General features: G+C 47.2%; 2 protein-coding genes across 2 annotated transcripts; one reads left to right on the top strand and one right to left on the bottom strand.

Annotated features, from left to right (window-relative positions):
- Positions 1–817: 817 nt before the first annotated feature.
- psmb11b (proteasome 20S subunit beta 11b) lies at positions 818–1,693 on the bottom strand (the record flags this gene model as incomplete). The annotated part of the gene is made up of 1 exon (XM_079267290.1): positions 818–1,693. One exon carries the CDS (start codon positions 1,691–1,693, stop codon positions 818–820), a length of 876 nt encoding a protein of 291 aa, XP_079123416.1.
- LOC306776577 (protein sel-1 homolog 3) lies at positions 1,692–14,653 on the top strand (the record flags this gene model as incomplete). The annotated part of the gene is made up of 25 exons (XM_079267289.1): positions 1,692–1,710; positions 2,867–2,892; positions 3,005–3,536; positions 4,265–4,391; positions 4,905–5,026; positions 5,165–5,280; positions 5,550–5,599; positions 5,733–5,856; positions 5,937–6,069; positions 6,335–6,475; positions 6,562–6,767; positions 7,154–7,333; positions 10,138–10,260; positions 10,329–10,469; positions 10,608–10,670; positions 11,129–11,305; positions 11,407–11,534; positions 11,939–12,022; positions 12,144–12,225; positions 13,288–13,363; positions 13,440–13,558; positions 13,722–13,840; positions 13,956–14,070; positions 14,228–14,291; positions 14,427–14,653. The coding sequence occupies 25 exons, from the start codon at positions 1,692–1,694 to the stop codon at positions 14,651–14,653; spliced, it is 3,294 nt and encodes a 1,097-aa protein (XP_079123415.1).
- Positions 14,654–15,619: the final 966 nt, after the last annotated feature.

Genomic DNA, 15,619 nt, shown 5'->3' with positions numbered 1-15,619 from the left:
GTTTGTTCTGCTCTCAGCTGGACTTTGCAAGAAAGTGAACAAAAAGCTTAGAAGAGGACGAGCAGAGGAAGCCCCCAAACGCTCCGCGGGTCACAGCTCCTCCTGCAGCTCCTCCTGCAGCTCCTCCTGCAGCTCCTCCTGCAGCTCCTCCTGCAGCTCCTCCTGCAGCTCCTCCTGCAGCTCCTCCTGCAGCTCCTCCTGAACAGCTCGTTACCTTTTGCCCTCATATCCCTTACAGAGTCATTGTCACTAGAATAATTACTGCTATACGCTTAATTTACTACCAGGCTGCTCAAACAGGACGAACAAGCAACTTCAGCAAAATCACATTTATTCATTCATTCATTTATTGAAGTGTCGGAGAAACCTGTGACAGCAGACACAAATCAGTTTTCAACTGCCGGTTATTGCAAAAGCTATATTAGCTCCCTTATACACAGCAAGAGCTTTGGGTTCCTGGACTATTAACCCGCTTCGTTCCTCTGCTTCTCTGTGTTGGTGTGATTCAAACGATGCAGGTTGTGATGATCTCACATGATTCATAATGTTTTCAGCGTCCAAATCCAAATGCCAGACGGCAGCAGCAGAGTGCTGTTAGAATACATTTTTATCATCAGCGCCAAAACAAAACATCAGCTGTTTATTAGAGGGAGCGCTATGCATGCCCACACCATTTGAGAACAGCCTGGAGGATGCAACTGCCTGTCCTGTTCATTAATTCAGTGTCTGCACGCAAAGAAGCCACCGCGTCTCTCTCCACAAATACTCTCCCCCGATGCCTTTCTTTTCTCGTGGCATTTGTATTTGTTTCATGTCGTCACTCAGACAAAACCACGTCCCGCCTCCCTTGTCGTTCTCTCTCCCTGTAATACTCCTCTTTCAAATCCTCTCTGCTCCTGCGAGTCCATCCTTTAGCGGAGACGTGATAGACGTCCACGCAGTTTCCCGAGTATGCGTCCCGGTGCGTGGCTCTGTACACGGCCTCCCTGGCCACGGACGTGGCCTCGTCCACCGTCAGCCCCCATCGAACCCCTTGGTCCAAAATCGAGTAGGCGTAGGGCGACCCCGAGCCCACGGAGAAGAGCGCCCCCTGCAGGCGAGTACCATCGCTGCACACGTAGCACAGACTGGGTCCAGAGAAGCTCGCTTTCTCTCGGACGAAGCGCCGTTGACGAACTGTTGTGGAAGAAGAGCTCAGAGTCTCGGCCGGAGAGGCCTTTTCAAGATCTTCAGACTCTCCAGGATCTGTGGTTTCTCTCTGACCACTGAGATCAGTCTTTGCACCTCCGTGGTCCAGGCCTTCGCCCACCTCCCCTCCATCCCACCCGCACAGTGTGGCGGCCACGCACAGCTCGGTCCCCTTAAATGGGTGAAGCATGTGGGCCAGCAGCTTGCCGGCTCCACTCGTGGACAACCGTCGGCCGTGGCGGAGTTGGTAGAGCCGCAGCTCCCGGGACAGAATCCGCTTCCAGAAGGCACAGTCGGCCGACGTACCCGACGTGGTGCCCACCAAGTGACTGTGGATGGGCAGGATCTTCTGGGAGGCCGGGCACGCCACGAGCCCCGAGCAACTGGAGCGAGTGTCTGCTGCGGCCAGGACGCCGCCCTGAAACAGAAAGGCCAGGGTGGTGGTGCCGTGAGACATCGGGAAGGGCAGAGGGACGGAAGGAGAGGAGGCCAGAGGAGGACACATGGGCCAGGAGACGGACGGTAAGAGGGAGTCCTGAGATGAGGCAGCGCCGAAGCTCTGGACGGAGCCAATTTGTCCAAACTGTATCGGGCTTTCGTCCAAGTATTCTGCAACTGGTATATAAAATGTAAACATACTCGTGGTGTTGCTAAAGGGCAAACCACTCACATAGTTACAACCGGTCTTCTTCCCAAAAAGCTCTGAAGAACACCCGGTGGTTAAACTGTCCCCAAGGACGTCCTGGAGATTGCACAGGTCCTGTAAAGCCATTTAATTTTCTTTCCCCAAAAGAAACCCCTCTCTACTGAAGTCTAATCAAAAGTATTCATCAACTCTCCGACAGGTTTGTTCGCCGGCTAGAGTTTCTCGACCTTAGCAACCTTTAGATGGATGCCAAGGCAGCGTTCGTCTACGCGTGGTCATCCACAACAAACCACCAGCAACCGTTGCCAGCGCCTCACTCCCTCCCACTTTGAAGCATAAACAGCCCATGGGTAATTCATTTCGAGTGCTGTATCAGGTTGTTTTTTTCTGATCAGATTTCTGCAAGTCTTGTGTGTTGGCGTAGGCGCAAGAGGACCCAGGGTGACGGCGAGGCCTCGGCTCGAGCACATCGCATTCAGTTCATCGCTCCCATGAAACGTGTCCCTAATAGAACCAAGAAACAACAACAGTCTATTGAGCCGAGCCCCGAAGGAATTCTGTAGGCAATTGCTAAACTTGCAACTCCAGATTTTCAGGTAATGCTGCATCACCAGGGTGTCTGCTCACACACCTGTTCTGACCTGCTTCACACAGTCCAAACATTAGTTTTGCGCATTACCGGCTTGTTGAATGGACTCAGAATGAACTCAAGGATTACCTCTTTGTTTTAATTCACTTTAACACAAAAACAACTCAAAATGAATGGGTTGCCCTTCTACTTTTGCGGATATGTCTTCACTGCTGCTATTATAATGGTAAGAAACTCTATTGTGCTCTACTGTAATGACAGTTATTATCCTGATGTAAATTGTAGAACGTGACTCCATGGACTTTACTCTTTTGGTTCACTTTTTCATTGCGTAGGCAGCTGTTTTCCAAGAGAGAAAGCTCTAACAATGTGTTCACCACACATTCACCACAAACAAGTTCACCACATCAACTTAAACTGACATCTCAACGTTGTGCTCACAGCTGGCCGCAAGAATCAGTTCATGCAGGTTTAAGTCTTTAAAATGTGTCCTCTGGCAACTTGTTTCCTGCTTAGTTTGGGTGAGAAACACATGCATGTGAGCCTTCATTTTATCTTTACTCATCTTTCACTTCACTCAGGGACACTGCGAGCTACAAGCCGCTTCAACCACCTCATCCCAGGCTGGTGAGTGCCCGGCTGCTTTCATCGGGTTCGCCTCAGCCCCTGACAAAGTGGCATACGGCTCAGTGGTCCGTGTGCGGTATCGCTGCTCCGGGCCATGTCAGCTCGCGGTGGAGGTGGTGGTGTCCACAGTAAGGGAGACGGATTTAGCCGTCTTCAGGAGGAAATGGATCGGCAGCACATCCGGAGTCTACAGGATCCACCAGGTGCCGCTCGGATTGCCTCCATCCATTTTATATCAGCACGATTTCTTCAACAGGCGCGTTTTGAGAGCCCTGAATGTGACAGTTCGCGCTTGGTTAGACCATCTCGACGATGGCGGGGAACCCGGGACATACCGGGACTCCACGGTGAGGGTTCATAAAGAGCTGCAGGTGGAGCCGCTCTCAGAGCGTCCAGCTAAACCCCCCACTGAGTGCCCATCATGGTCCGCTCAACTGGTGTGGCAGACGACCAGGAACAGAGTTCGTCAATGTCCACATGAGTCAGGTTAGATCATTCATCTTTGTATCTTCATTACCGAAACTTTGAATGCAAACAAACATATTGTTTCTGTCACGGAGGGATTAAGAGACAATGGGTCTGGGCAGAGACATGTGAAAGGCCCAGTGGTGTTACTGTACTTCACTCGTTTTTTTGGATATCTGTACTTTACTTCACTACTTATATTTCTGTTGACTTTTACTTTTACTTCACTACATTTTGCAAAGAAAACTGATACTTTTACTCCGATACATTTCCCCTGAAACCTTCGTTACTCGCTACAAAATCAAATCTATCTTTAGAAACAAATGAATCCTGAGAGCAGCGTCGGGGACTGTGGTGGAACACAGACTGCAAGCAAGCAGGTTTGGTGAACCAGTGGTCCTAGCAGCAAGTTAAATCATTGGTTAATCACGTTCATGCGTGCATGTTTTTTGTCTCTTTGTGGTCATCTGAGTCTCTTCGTAGTCTCTGTAGTTGTTTTGTGTCTCTTTGTGCTTGTTTTGTGTCTCTTTGTGGTCATATTGTCCCTTTTTAATAGTCCTTTTGAGTGTCTTTGTGTCTCTTCCTGGTAGTTTGAGTGTCTTTGTGAGTCTCTTCTTGGTTGATGCGTGTCCCTTGATGTCATATTTTGGAGGTGGCACTTTGGGCCCCTGGGCCTGCGTCCAGTCGACCCGTTGATTGATCCATCCGTGGCTGTATGTAATCTATTGCTGTTTTTTACTCGTGCATAGACGTGATCGATGTGCTGAAGTTTCCCGTGGCGAGTCCTGGCGAGCACTTTGGAGTAGTCCGCAGGTTCCAGCCTTTTATCGACAGAGGCCTGGAGAGCGTCCGTCTCCGTGCTGTGACACAGCCCAGGTTGGACATAAACTTCACACACTCACTAATTTAGTTCAGTTTCGTTGGAGCTTAGTCTGCCTGAAGTTTGAACACGCAGCGGGAATGAAATCCCCTGCAGGTCTCCAAATGTTGTAACAAAAAGTACTTAAGAACAGCAGAATTTGTAGATATTAAAAGCTTTAAACTTGCACAATAAAAACAAATAAACCACCATATAGTCCCTGAAATGTAGAGTTTGGTGCTTTATGTTGAAATCAGCAGATTGACAGGCCACAGGTCACTGGTTGTTTCTGTTTCAGCGGTTATAACACACTCCTCTTTTAGTTTTACTTCCCTGTCATTGCAAATGCCTTTTACCAGCTTCATGAAGCCTCTTCACCGGAGCATGTCAGCTTCTCATTCACGGTCAATGAAAGGCAGAGAGGTCATCTTCAGCGCTTTAAATCCGACCTCTTCGCTTGGTTGGCTGAGGAGACTCGGAGATCATTTTTTCTCAGATCGTGTGTCGTGGCTTTCGGTTTGATATTCCAGCGTCACCTTATCCGTGTGGGTCTACCTGCTGAGACGGTGTCGGGGGAAGCTCTGCGGGATCGTCCATCACGTCGGCAGGAAGCGCGCGTTCGACTCCGTTCTGCTGCAGCTCACAGACACAGGTGGGTCGGTATCGCCGCACGATTGTGAGCGATGATGTGTGTTTTTGGGGCGACTCGGGGAACAGACTGTGTTGTGTATTAATAAAGAGCGCTGCATCTCCTGCGGTGAAATATATGACTGTCATGTCTCCTGTGTAGGGGACGTCATAATTCAGACACGTGTGACAACGGGAGAAGATCGAGCGTTCAGAGCCAACGTGGCGTTGCCCCGGTGGAAATGGATTCGATTGGATTGCTACATACAGGACTCAAAGGTATAGAAGGAAAGCAAAGCTCTGGGTGGTGGGATAAGAAACCGAAATGAAACGCATCTCCCAGTCCCTGCGCTCCTGTTTGGTTTGGTGCCCTTTGCGTTTGTGTGTTTGAATTCCTTTTGGAACAGCTGTAAGTTCCTGAAAGATTGTTTTCTGTCCAGCTGGGAAACTCCAGGCGATTTCAACGTGTGCTGCAATGTGCAGTCGTTCACAGCTGAGGAGTTTTTTTTGTCGTGAGCTCATGCATTATTATTATGTCTGACTTCCAGGTGCTGCTGGATGCAACATGGGACGATAAAACCAACAGATATCAATACCAGTAAGACGGGTTATGGGTTTAAAGAGGCTTTTAATACTGCTGTCCTAACAAAGCACCAGTTTGTCCAGTTATTAAAATAGAAAGATGACTCATATATTCGTAATGATCACGAGAGCTGGTGAATATCTTACAGGTTTCAGCACAGTGTCCATTATGACGACACTGATGGATACTTTGTGATCGGAGGAAGCGACTACATGCCGGGCATCCATGGCTACTTTGGGCCGATCAAGTACTACCGCTTGGGAACTGAAAAGGTAAAGCATCCGCTTTCTGATTTCATTTATTGAGCTGTTTTATTTAACTGTGTTGAAATTGGCCTTTATTCGTGTCACAGGTGGAAAACCACCTCGAGTCAACGTCGCAGGAGCTGGATCGGACGCATCAGGAGTGTCAGGAAGTGAAAGCGCTGACACAAGCTTTTCTCAAGGAAGTAACTGAGAGTCATGACACGACACCAGTTGCCACAGGTGAGCTATTATGTTGACAAGTCCTTCAACACTCGCATATACAGGGTGTTTACACAGTGTAGTCCTGGTCCTCCATCAGACCTCCATCAGCACAGAGACCCTCAGAGAGAAGATGGTCTGTTTCTATAGAGTTGTTCTTGATGCTCGTCATCGGAGCCACCGGGTCGGATTCTGGTTCAGAACCAACACTCAATGAAAGTTCCTTGTAATAACTCTAAGTACTTAAGTTGAGGACTCCTGCTGACAGGTTGCTTTTATGTTTTAGGTGCGTGTACTCCTTACTTCACAAGACTTCGGGGTCCGTCCAGAGAGAAAGTGTGCACGCAAACATGGACGTGGGAAGAACAACTTAAACACAGCACACTTTTTCATTTATTGCAAACAAAAAAGGAGAACCTCAGAACAGGTGTGTTGGATTGTTGCACTGTTTAGTTCCATTCATCACGTCATTATTCACAGTTCTTGACTGTGTTTCTGCATCATCCTCTGTAGGATCTTTGAGCATGAAGGAGCTCAGGAGTGTGTTGTTTGATCAGGCAGTTGGTACAATGTTCACTGTGGATCAGGAACAAAATAAAGTCAAGTTCGGATCAACGGCTCTCCTCCAAATATCCTCCTGCATTGGAAATCACAAAGCGTCTCTGTTGTTGGCCGCTGTCTTCTTCTCCGGTCTCGGCCACCCAGTCGATCAACAACAGGTAGAGTCACAGCCTCCCTTCTACCTTAAAGGGTCGGCGTTCAGGATCTGGCGGCATCTAGTGGTGAAGCTGCAGATTGCAACCAACCGCAGACTTTATCTAAAGACAGTTTTTGGTTTGTCCTTTCTGGGCTACTGTAGAAACGCTGTGGACCCACTCCATAGGAATAGACAGCTCAGTCTAACATAATGAAAACACAACAATTCTTATTTTCGGGTTATTATGCACAAAAGAAAACGTACTAATTCATATTATACTCCATTTCTGTCAATAGATCACCCTGAATGCCAGACCCTGTACCTTTAATTGACCCCTGTACCTGTAATTGACCCTATTTCACGTTGCTTCTGTAACGATGACAGATAGTATTGTCTCCTGTGTTTCAGGGTCATGTCTACAGTTTGATTGGCGCATTGGGCGATAACCGTTTCGCCCTGATGCATGCTGGGTACAAGCACCAACAAGGAATTGATGGGTTTCCAAAAGACTTGGACGTTGCTTACAGCTACTATTCCAACGTCGGGGCACAGAGCGTCGTTGATTGTTCCAGGATCCATGGAAATGTGGTACGTTGATATTAAATCATTAAGATTACTATTAATTAATGCTTTGGGCGGGTCTGAATGTCGACTGGATGGATTGCCGTCTTGATCCCTACAAATGAGTTGGTTAGTTTTGCTCAAAAATGAAAATATAAAATACCTAAAATATAAAAGAAGAGATGGTGGAGGAAAAGGAAAGAAGCATGAATGTTTATTCAGAATCCTCCTCTATTTAAAAAAACAATGAAATTACATCATAATTCATCAAAAACAAAGCAAAACAAGCAAACAACAAACAAACAAAGAGCTCATACGCAAAGAATATCTATAGACGCAAACTTAAGCAGTCGTGAAGGAAGAAAAGAGAAAGAGAAACGTAGACGAAGCAGATCTCACGCGCTTCAAGATGAAAGGATGAATTTCTTTAACTGTCCTCAAACCTGGAAATGGAGAAAATGATTTCAGTGTCACATTCAGTGAATTTCACAACTGTGGATCTCTGGAACATTTAAAAATGAAGCGTGGCATCGATCGTCTCTTTTAAATCTCAAAAGTGTCAAAGTATAACTTTAAAAACATAATCAATGCAAAATATCAAACTGCGTATCAGATGTTTACATGATATATACACACAGAAATGCAAAGTACAGTATCAACAGATACATAAGCTGGAGAAGACATCCACATGTACAACACACATTACAATTATTATTTAGTATGACAACACAATGACACGTATGCACAAACACATCCACTGTATTCATGTGTACAAGTACATGACAGCCATGGCACAGGGCTGCCTCCAGCACATGACTGATCGTGTGTTTGTTGGTTCAGCCACATGTGAAGTCTGAACGTAGAAACAGGAATGAGTTCGCTGTCCTGATGAACAGAAGAAGAGCAATCCGAAGATCAGGAGAAAATGCACTGATTTCCTGTTCATTCTTGGATTATTTAAATAAGATGCATCAAATAAAAAGAGGGTCGTGAAGACTCCAGCCTGAGGCAACGATGACGGCACAATAATCCGTCTGGATTCAATCTTAATTAACCCCGAGTCAGCTTCTTATGATCAGCAGCATGGTCCAATATGACCAGAACATGGTCTGCCAAAGGTAGAATGTTTTTAATTGAATCAGAGTGAGCGATATCTGTCCGTGCTGTTTTGTCTGTGCTCCCCCGACTGGTTGGAAGTGGGCGGGGCTCAGTTAAAACCATGTGATGGCACGTACATCTGAGCACCAATCAGGATTCGGCAAGGCTTTGAAACACAGACGGATGACTGTCATTGGGCTGTTTGCTGGTGTTGTCAGTTCTGTCAATCGAATCTGATCAAACCACACCCACGCGGTCCTGATGAACTCGGCAAGTCTGGCTGGCTGGTGAGTTAATGGTTCGCTCATCAGCTCCGGGGACGGCCCATTATTCCTAAACCCCAATAATCCATAAAATGTCTCTTTGGAGACAGCCCTCCATCCTGAAAACAAATGCTAATTGCTCCAAAAATACAAACTCTTCCTGCAACCAGGAGGCAAGCCGACGCATCATGTGTTAAAGCTGCATTCTCTCTAGTGTCCACCAGGGGGCGACTCCTCTGGTTGTATAGAAGTCTATAGAAAATGACTCTACTTCTCTCTTGATTTATTCCCTCAGTAAACATTGTAAACATGAGTTTATGTCTCAATCTCTAGTTTCAAGTCTTCTTCAATACAGCATGATGTTCATTTAGTACATTATGGTCCATTTAGAGTCACACAGACCATAAAGCAGGGGATGCTTCAGGGCGGGGCTACTGTGATTGACAGGTCTCTACCAGAGACGTATACGGCGTCTCTAAGTCACTCCTCCTCAGTCCTAATATGGTCACTTCCTGTTCATTGGTTGCATAAAACAACAACATGGCGACGGCCGTAATCAAAGAAAGTCGCCTCTTTCTGAGAGAGAATACAAGTTTTAAGAGACTTCTGCATCGGCTTCACTCGGCAGAGCCGGAGGTTGCCGTCTGGTCGTACTGAAGCTTCAGCGGATCTCTAACTGTCACTGCCGGTTGTGTCACTACGTCACTACGTCACCGAGCTTCCTGCCTCGTGCACTGTGTGTGTTTCAGCGACTGAGAGTATTATTTGTGTCTCGAGAAGACGAAGGTCCAGCTCACAGTTCATTGATCACACCGGTGGTTTGGTCGATGTGGTCGTTCGTCAACAGTGTTCTACACATTGTGACATTGATCCTCCAGCCTGTGAACACCACAGGTCATCTGTCTGATCACACTCCTCTGTGTGGGCGTGTACAGACTCATTGATTGACATCTTCCTTTATCATTCTTATTGGCAGATGTGTGAGCTGATGATCCTCATCATAGATCAAATCGCCGTGACCGAACGATGAGATGTCATGTTTGAAGTATTACTTGTAAAAGTAGCAGTTCTTCATGCGCAACATCACTTTTTCCAATATCAGAGTCAATACCTCCCTTCATTTGATGCTCAATATTACTTCTCTGTTCTAGTTTCCGTGAGGCTCTGGTGTTTGTGTCACTTCTTATATCTTTGTATTTTTAATTTGTTTGTTGTTGTAATTTTCCTCTTTCTATTTCAGTTGAATATCCTTCACTTCATTTATTTACCTTACTCTTATGACTATTGTGGTATATTTTGCAATGGAATCAGTATTATTTCTTTTAAACTTAATATTTGTTGTTCTATGTTTATGTTGTTTTTTGTTATTCATCTGTTGCAATCTTTGATCAAGAAGTTAAACAAAGAAGTTCCTTCGGTATTAATAAAGTTCTATCTTATCTCAGTAACAATCATTTACTGTCTGTGAAGCAACACCCGCTGGAACTCATCTATCTGAGCAACAAAGAGGATCTCAACAGCTTCACGGAGGAGACCAGCGACGTCTTCCAGTACCTCAGATACCGAGCGGAGAACGGAGACGTGGAGTCTCAGGTATGTTTGTATTTATTTTCTTCAGTCGTAGTTTCAGAAGAGACCAACCGTGAAACTCTGCTGCGTAGAGACACCTGGCAGCGATGCTGTTCTGGGGACGACACGGCGTCCCGAAGGACGCGGCGGCGGCCGTGAAGTGGTACGAACGCAGCGCTCTGCAGCTGAAGGATCCCACAGCGATGTACGACTACGCCGTGCTGCTGATGAAGGTGCTGCAGCATTACAGAGACGTTTATTCACGGTCAAATTCAACACGGAGTACTTTCTCTTTCTTTGTGTGTGTGTGTGTGTGTGTGTGTGTGTGTGTTTGACACTTATTGATCCTCTGATTGATGTTATCCCCTCAGGGCCAGGGAGTGAAAAAAAACGTCACCAGAGGTTTGAAGCTGCTGGAGAAAGCTGCAGCGATGGTGTGTGTGTGTGTGTGTGCATGTGTACGTGTGTGTGTGTGTGTGTGTGTGTATGTGTACGTGTGTGTGTGTGTGTGTGTGTGTATGTGTACGTGTGTGTGTGTGTGTATGTGTACGTGCGTGTGTGTGTGTGTGTGTGTGTTCTCCCAACAACCTGAGTGTGTGTGTGCGTGTGTGTGTGTGTGTGTCTGTGTGTGTGTGTGTGTGTGTGTGTGTTCTCCCAACAACCTGAGTGTGTGTGTGCGTGTGTCTGTGTGTGTGTGTGTGTGTGTGTATGTGTACGTGCGTGTCTGTGTGTTCTCCCAACAACCTGAGTGTGTGTGTGCGTGTGTGTGTGTGTTTGTGTCTGTGTGTGTGTGTGTGTGTCTGTGTGTGTGTCTGTGTGTGTCTGTGTGTGTGTGTGTGTGTGTGTGTGTTCTCCCAACAACCTGAGTGTGTACCCGTGTGTGTGTCCTCAGGGCTCCGTTGAGGCGCTGAACGCTCTGGGTTGGTACTACAGGATGATCCTGAACGACCACCAGAAGGCGATGAAGTATTTCCAGCAAGCGGCGCTGAACGGCAGCGCCGACGCCGTGTTCAACCTGGGGCTCTATCGCCTCGGCCCCCAGAACCCGGACGAGCCGCGGAGCAACGAGGTCCGGGTCACCCGTGTCAAAGATGCTTGTTTTACGTTCCTTCATCTGTCTTCGAGCTGATTTGTTTCATTATCTGACCTCTGACCCCCCCCCCCCCCCAGACGGCCATGGTCCTGCAGTTCCTGAAGGCGTCCCGGCTCGGTCACGCCGCGGCGTCGGTGGCGGCGGCGTCGTACCTCTCCACGGGGGTCCTGGAGGGCGTGTCTCAGGACGTGGAGAGGGCTGTGACGTAAGAGTTCTTCTCCATCAGTGGTGCAGGAGCTTTGTTCTGTTGTGCATCACGTAGCCTGCAGCTCAGCGGCCAATTCAAGGTCAGCTGCTGTTTGCATATCCATTCATACGAGTTATTCATACGAGTTATTCATACGAGTTATTCATACGAGTTATTCATACGAGTTATTCATACGAGTTATTCATACGAGTCGCTGCGTCGCTGCCACACACACACTGCTCACCGCGGTTCCTCTGGCATCCTAATTAAAGAAGCTCCTGCTGCAGCTGTGGAGGCTCGTCGTTGTCTTTACCTCAACAAATCACAAACTATTTTTAGATTGCATTCAAATATTTCTACAACATCAAGTGGAGAAATGATATTCCATAATTCATCAGCCATCCGTTCCCCCCTCTGTGCAGAATGCTTAAAAAGGTCTGCGACCAGAACGGACACCTCGGGCTGGTGGTCCGAGACGCCCTGCAGGGCTACACCCGGGGCTCCCGGTACGGACCTTCACCTCCATCACGTCTTCTGAATTGTCCCCGTTTAACCCTTTAGTCTCCGCCGCGCTTTGACGTTTGTCCCGACTGATTCTGCTTCCGTTGTTCTTGTGTTTGCGAACAGGCGGGGAGCGTTTGTGAAGTACGTGCTGGCGGCTGAAGCTGGTCTGGCTTTGGCTCAGAGCAACGCTGCACACCTGTGTGAGGTAAATGTTTAACCCCTTCATGTCCTCACCCACACACAAAGACTCCGTCATCTGATTTCAGCACCGTTCTGAAATCAAAGGGCCTCATGAGGCAACATTTCCTTCAAGCCTCGAATAGTTTCTCTAAAGCAAGTGAGAAGATGCAGGAAACATTCTGAGCCGTCCCTGCTGGGCTGAAGGACTCGTCAAGTAACTCCATCACTAAAAGTCACTGATGCGAGTTCTTTGAATGGAAGCTTTGTTTGTGAAAGAAGAAGAAGAATTTATCAAAATGGTCAGCAATGAAAATGTGGATCTTTGTGAGAAAACGAATCAGTTGTTCATGTTAAGAGGTATTTTCTTACTGTTGCTCTCTGATAATAAAGCATAATGAAGTATTTCTCAGCCGATCGACGGAATACTCGACAGCGTACTAAATTATTCAAATAATTATCATTATAAAGCAAAAAATGAATCCATTACAGCATCAAGTGAGAGATCTGTAAAGTTTCTCCTCAAAGAATCATATAAAAGCATAAAAACTTTAGATCTTTAGAAGTTTCTGAGGAATAATTCAGCTTGAAAACAGCATAAAGAAATATCAAGAAATGACAAATGGAGTGAAGTCTTCGTCGACTATCAGCAGAAGGCAGGCCTAGTTATTAGCACACTGGAGCGCACGCCCTCTGAACTCCTTGTTATAGATCCCGTTTGGTTTTGAGCAGCATTGGAGCTCTCTGATTGGCCAGGCGTCCGATGCTCGTCGTGGTCCCGCTCACCTGGTGGTCCTGCTCCCCGACCAACGAGCCGCCCTGAACGGCTGCTCGAGGTCAACGCCTCATGCTGTTCACACCAACAGTGAAGCCAATGGTCGCGGCAGAAATCATTTGTGTTTATTTGTGTTTATTTGCGTAATTGGCGGTAGACGCGGCGGAGAGGAGGCGGGTTTACCTCCATGGAGACGTTTATCGATCGCGGCTGAAATAACCAATATTTGTGCGACGAGGGCTGACGTCTCTCGAGTTGTGAAGGCAGCTCGATGAAGAGTCATCGTCGCGCTGCTCTTTCTCCTCCTGCACACAGGAGCTGGACCTCCATCACGCCTGTCAGTGGAGGTATCACAACTTCTCCACATTGAACTACGACCCCCATCCTGCAGGTGAGCTCCTCTCATTGTTCTGTTTCCCGTCAGTCCGCTCCATGAACACCACAGAGTAGTAATCTTCTCTCTGCAGCTCTGCTGAAGATGGGAGACCACCACTACTCCTCCTCCAGCCGGAGAGGAGACTCGTTACGCTCGCCGGCCGAGGCCGTGTGGATGTACGTCCGAGCAGCTGCAGCAGGAAGCCCCCAGGTGAGCGCAACCTCATCACCGCCGTGATGAACCTCATCACAGCGCTCACGGGCTCCGGCCCACCGCAATAAAAACAGCATCAGACAGTGTTATTGTTTGGAGGCGCTGCTGTGAATGACCCCTCAGCTCCTCTTGTGATTCTTTTTCATTGTTATTTTCACAGGGAATGTTCAACTTGGTGCTCTTGGCAGAAGAAGGCCACGTTGTTCCAGCGAGCATCCACAGCATGTTCAATGAGTCGCAGCGTGACGAGCACGACGTCCTGCTGGTGCTCTTACAAAGGTGCTTAATTAATGAATGCGTTAACTTGCCCAGCACTAATATATATATGTATATATAATATATATGTTTGTTGGTGGTCGCGCGTGACGCCGTCTCCATTGATTTCTCCGCTCAGATGTGTGCAGGCGGAGGGAGAGGAGGCCGTGATGCCCTGTTCTTTAGCTCTGCTCCGGGTCCAGATGGGGAGAGCCTTGAGGAGGATGAGTCAGAGCGGCGCACAGCTCCTCCTGGTAGCCGTTTACTCCGACTGCGTGTAGCGATAGAAGAAGCCTCCTACACTTTATTATCCTCCTTTGATAATTCTATCGACCTTTAATTGTTGAAGCACTTTTCAATGCTAATTAAATGTGTTTAAATGTGTTCTTCTCATTTCTCTGCATATTTCAGACATATGCATCTCTTCTTTCTGTCATCGTCACTGTTGTCATTGTGCCGCTGCAGAGTTGTCTCGGTGGGTAATTGTGCTGCACCCACTTGCACCTGTTTGCCACAGGATGGCGCCATTTCCCCACATATCGTTTTCACCACCTCTCGCCTGCACATTGAGATAATCTTTGTGTTTTGTTTGCATGCACTCAATCTGCAGAACAACGGGTTGCCAGTCGGCGAGCGTTTGCACCGAGGGCCTCGTCCGCCAGCCGAGGTGGTGTCGGCTCGGTAAGAGAGCAAGATGGCGTCGTGGGAGGAGCCCACGCAGCGGCGGGGAATCCGAACGGCGAGCGGCGGCTCCTGCAGACCTGCGATTGGGCCGTGAGCCTGTCGGGCGTGTGCCTGTGTGCTTTCTGCACCGCCATCCTCGCTCATCTCTTATGACACAGCAGCCAGCGCAGTGATCCCACAGACACATTCAGGGACGAGTCGCAGCAGCACGTCACTCATTGGAGGTTCTGAGGAGGGCAAGCAGTGAAGCGCTGCTTTATCACAGCGGTGATAACGTTTCCTCGGTAACCGTTTTGTTCCATCGTTTTGTTTGAGGAAAATAAAATACTTATCGTTCATTTAATTAATGCTGCGAACGACCTAAAGTCTATATCGTCTCCGCGGCGCCGAGGAAGCAGCCTGAAGCTTCTGTTACGCAACATGGCAAACACAGTAGAAGCACAAAACATACATTTTATTTGACAAATTGTTATTAATATTATTATTAAATATTATAAAATGTTATCTTCTGTTTTCCAGTTATTTTTCAAATTGGGAAACTTCTTCACACTTTGAGGTAAAGTTTGCACACGTGAGCAACGAGAGAAAAATGGAATATAAAAATCAATGAAACAACATAACAAGGTCATTTATTCGACACCTCCGTCGATATTTGACCCACTTGGTCCTGAACTGCTTTAAATGCTTTCGGGCTTCAACATTTTTCAGACAGATAGTCTCCCATTTCTTAATTTTCAGCAATTTTTTCACAATTAATTTCATCTTTCAGCATTCCAACGCATTTTCAGCAGGAAATGCATTTTCTAGTTCCCTCTAATATCTATTTTATGTTGAAAAAATGTCCTTCAAACATCTGTATTCATTCAAGTTTCTCGACAAATACTAAATTGAAAAGATTAACAAGAACACATTTTTAACACGTCACGATAACGTTATAATTTACCATCGCTTAATATACGTGTTTACTGAATAGAGCTTGAACATATAATGACACTCAATGCAACCTCCGCAACGTGTTGGCTCAGCAGGACTGCACCGCCCACCGGCTGCTAACGGCTAACAGCTAACAGCTAACAGCTAACAGCTAACGGCTAACGGCTAACGTTAACTAGCTTTCTT

This window comes from Melanostigma gelatinosum (assembly GCF_949748355.1).
Source record: "Melanostigma gelatinosum genome assembly, chromosome: 4".
Classification (NCBI taxonomy): Eukaryota; Metazoa; Chordata; class Actinopteri; order Perciformes; family Zoarcidae; genus Melanostigma; species Melanostigma gelatinosum.
The sequence above is the reverse complement of the archived record's forward strand: the minus strand, read 5'-3'. Positions and strand labels throughout refer to the sequence as shown.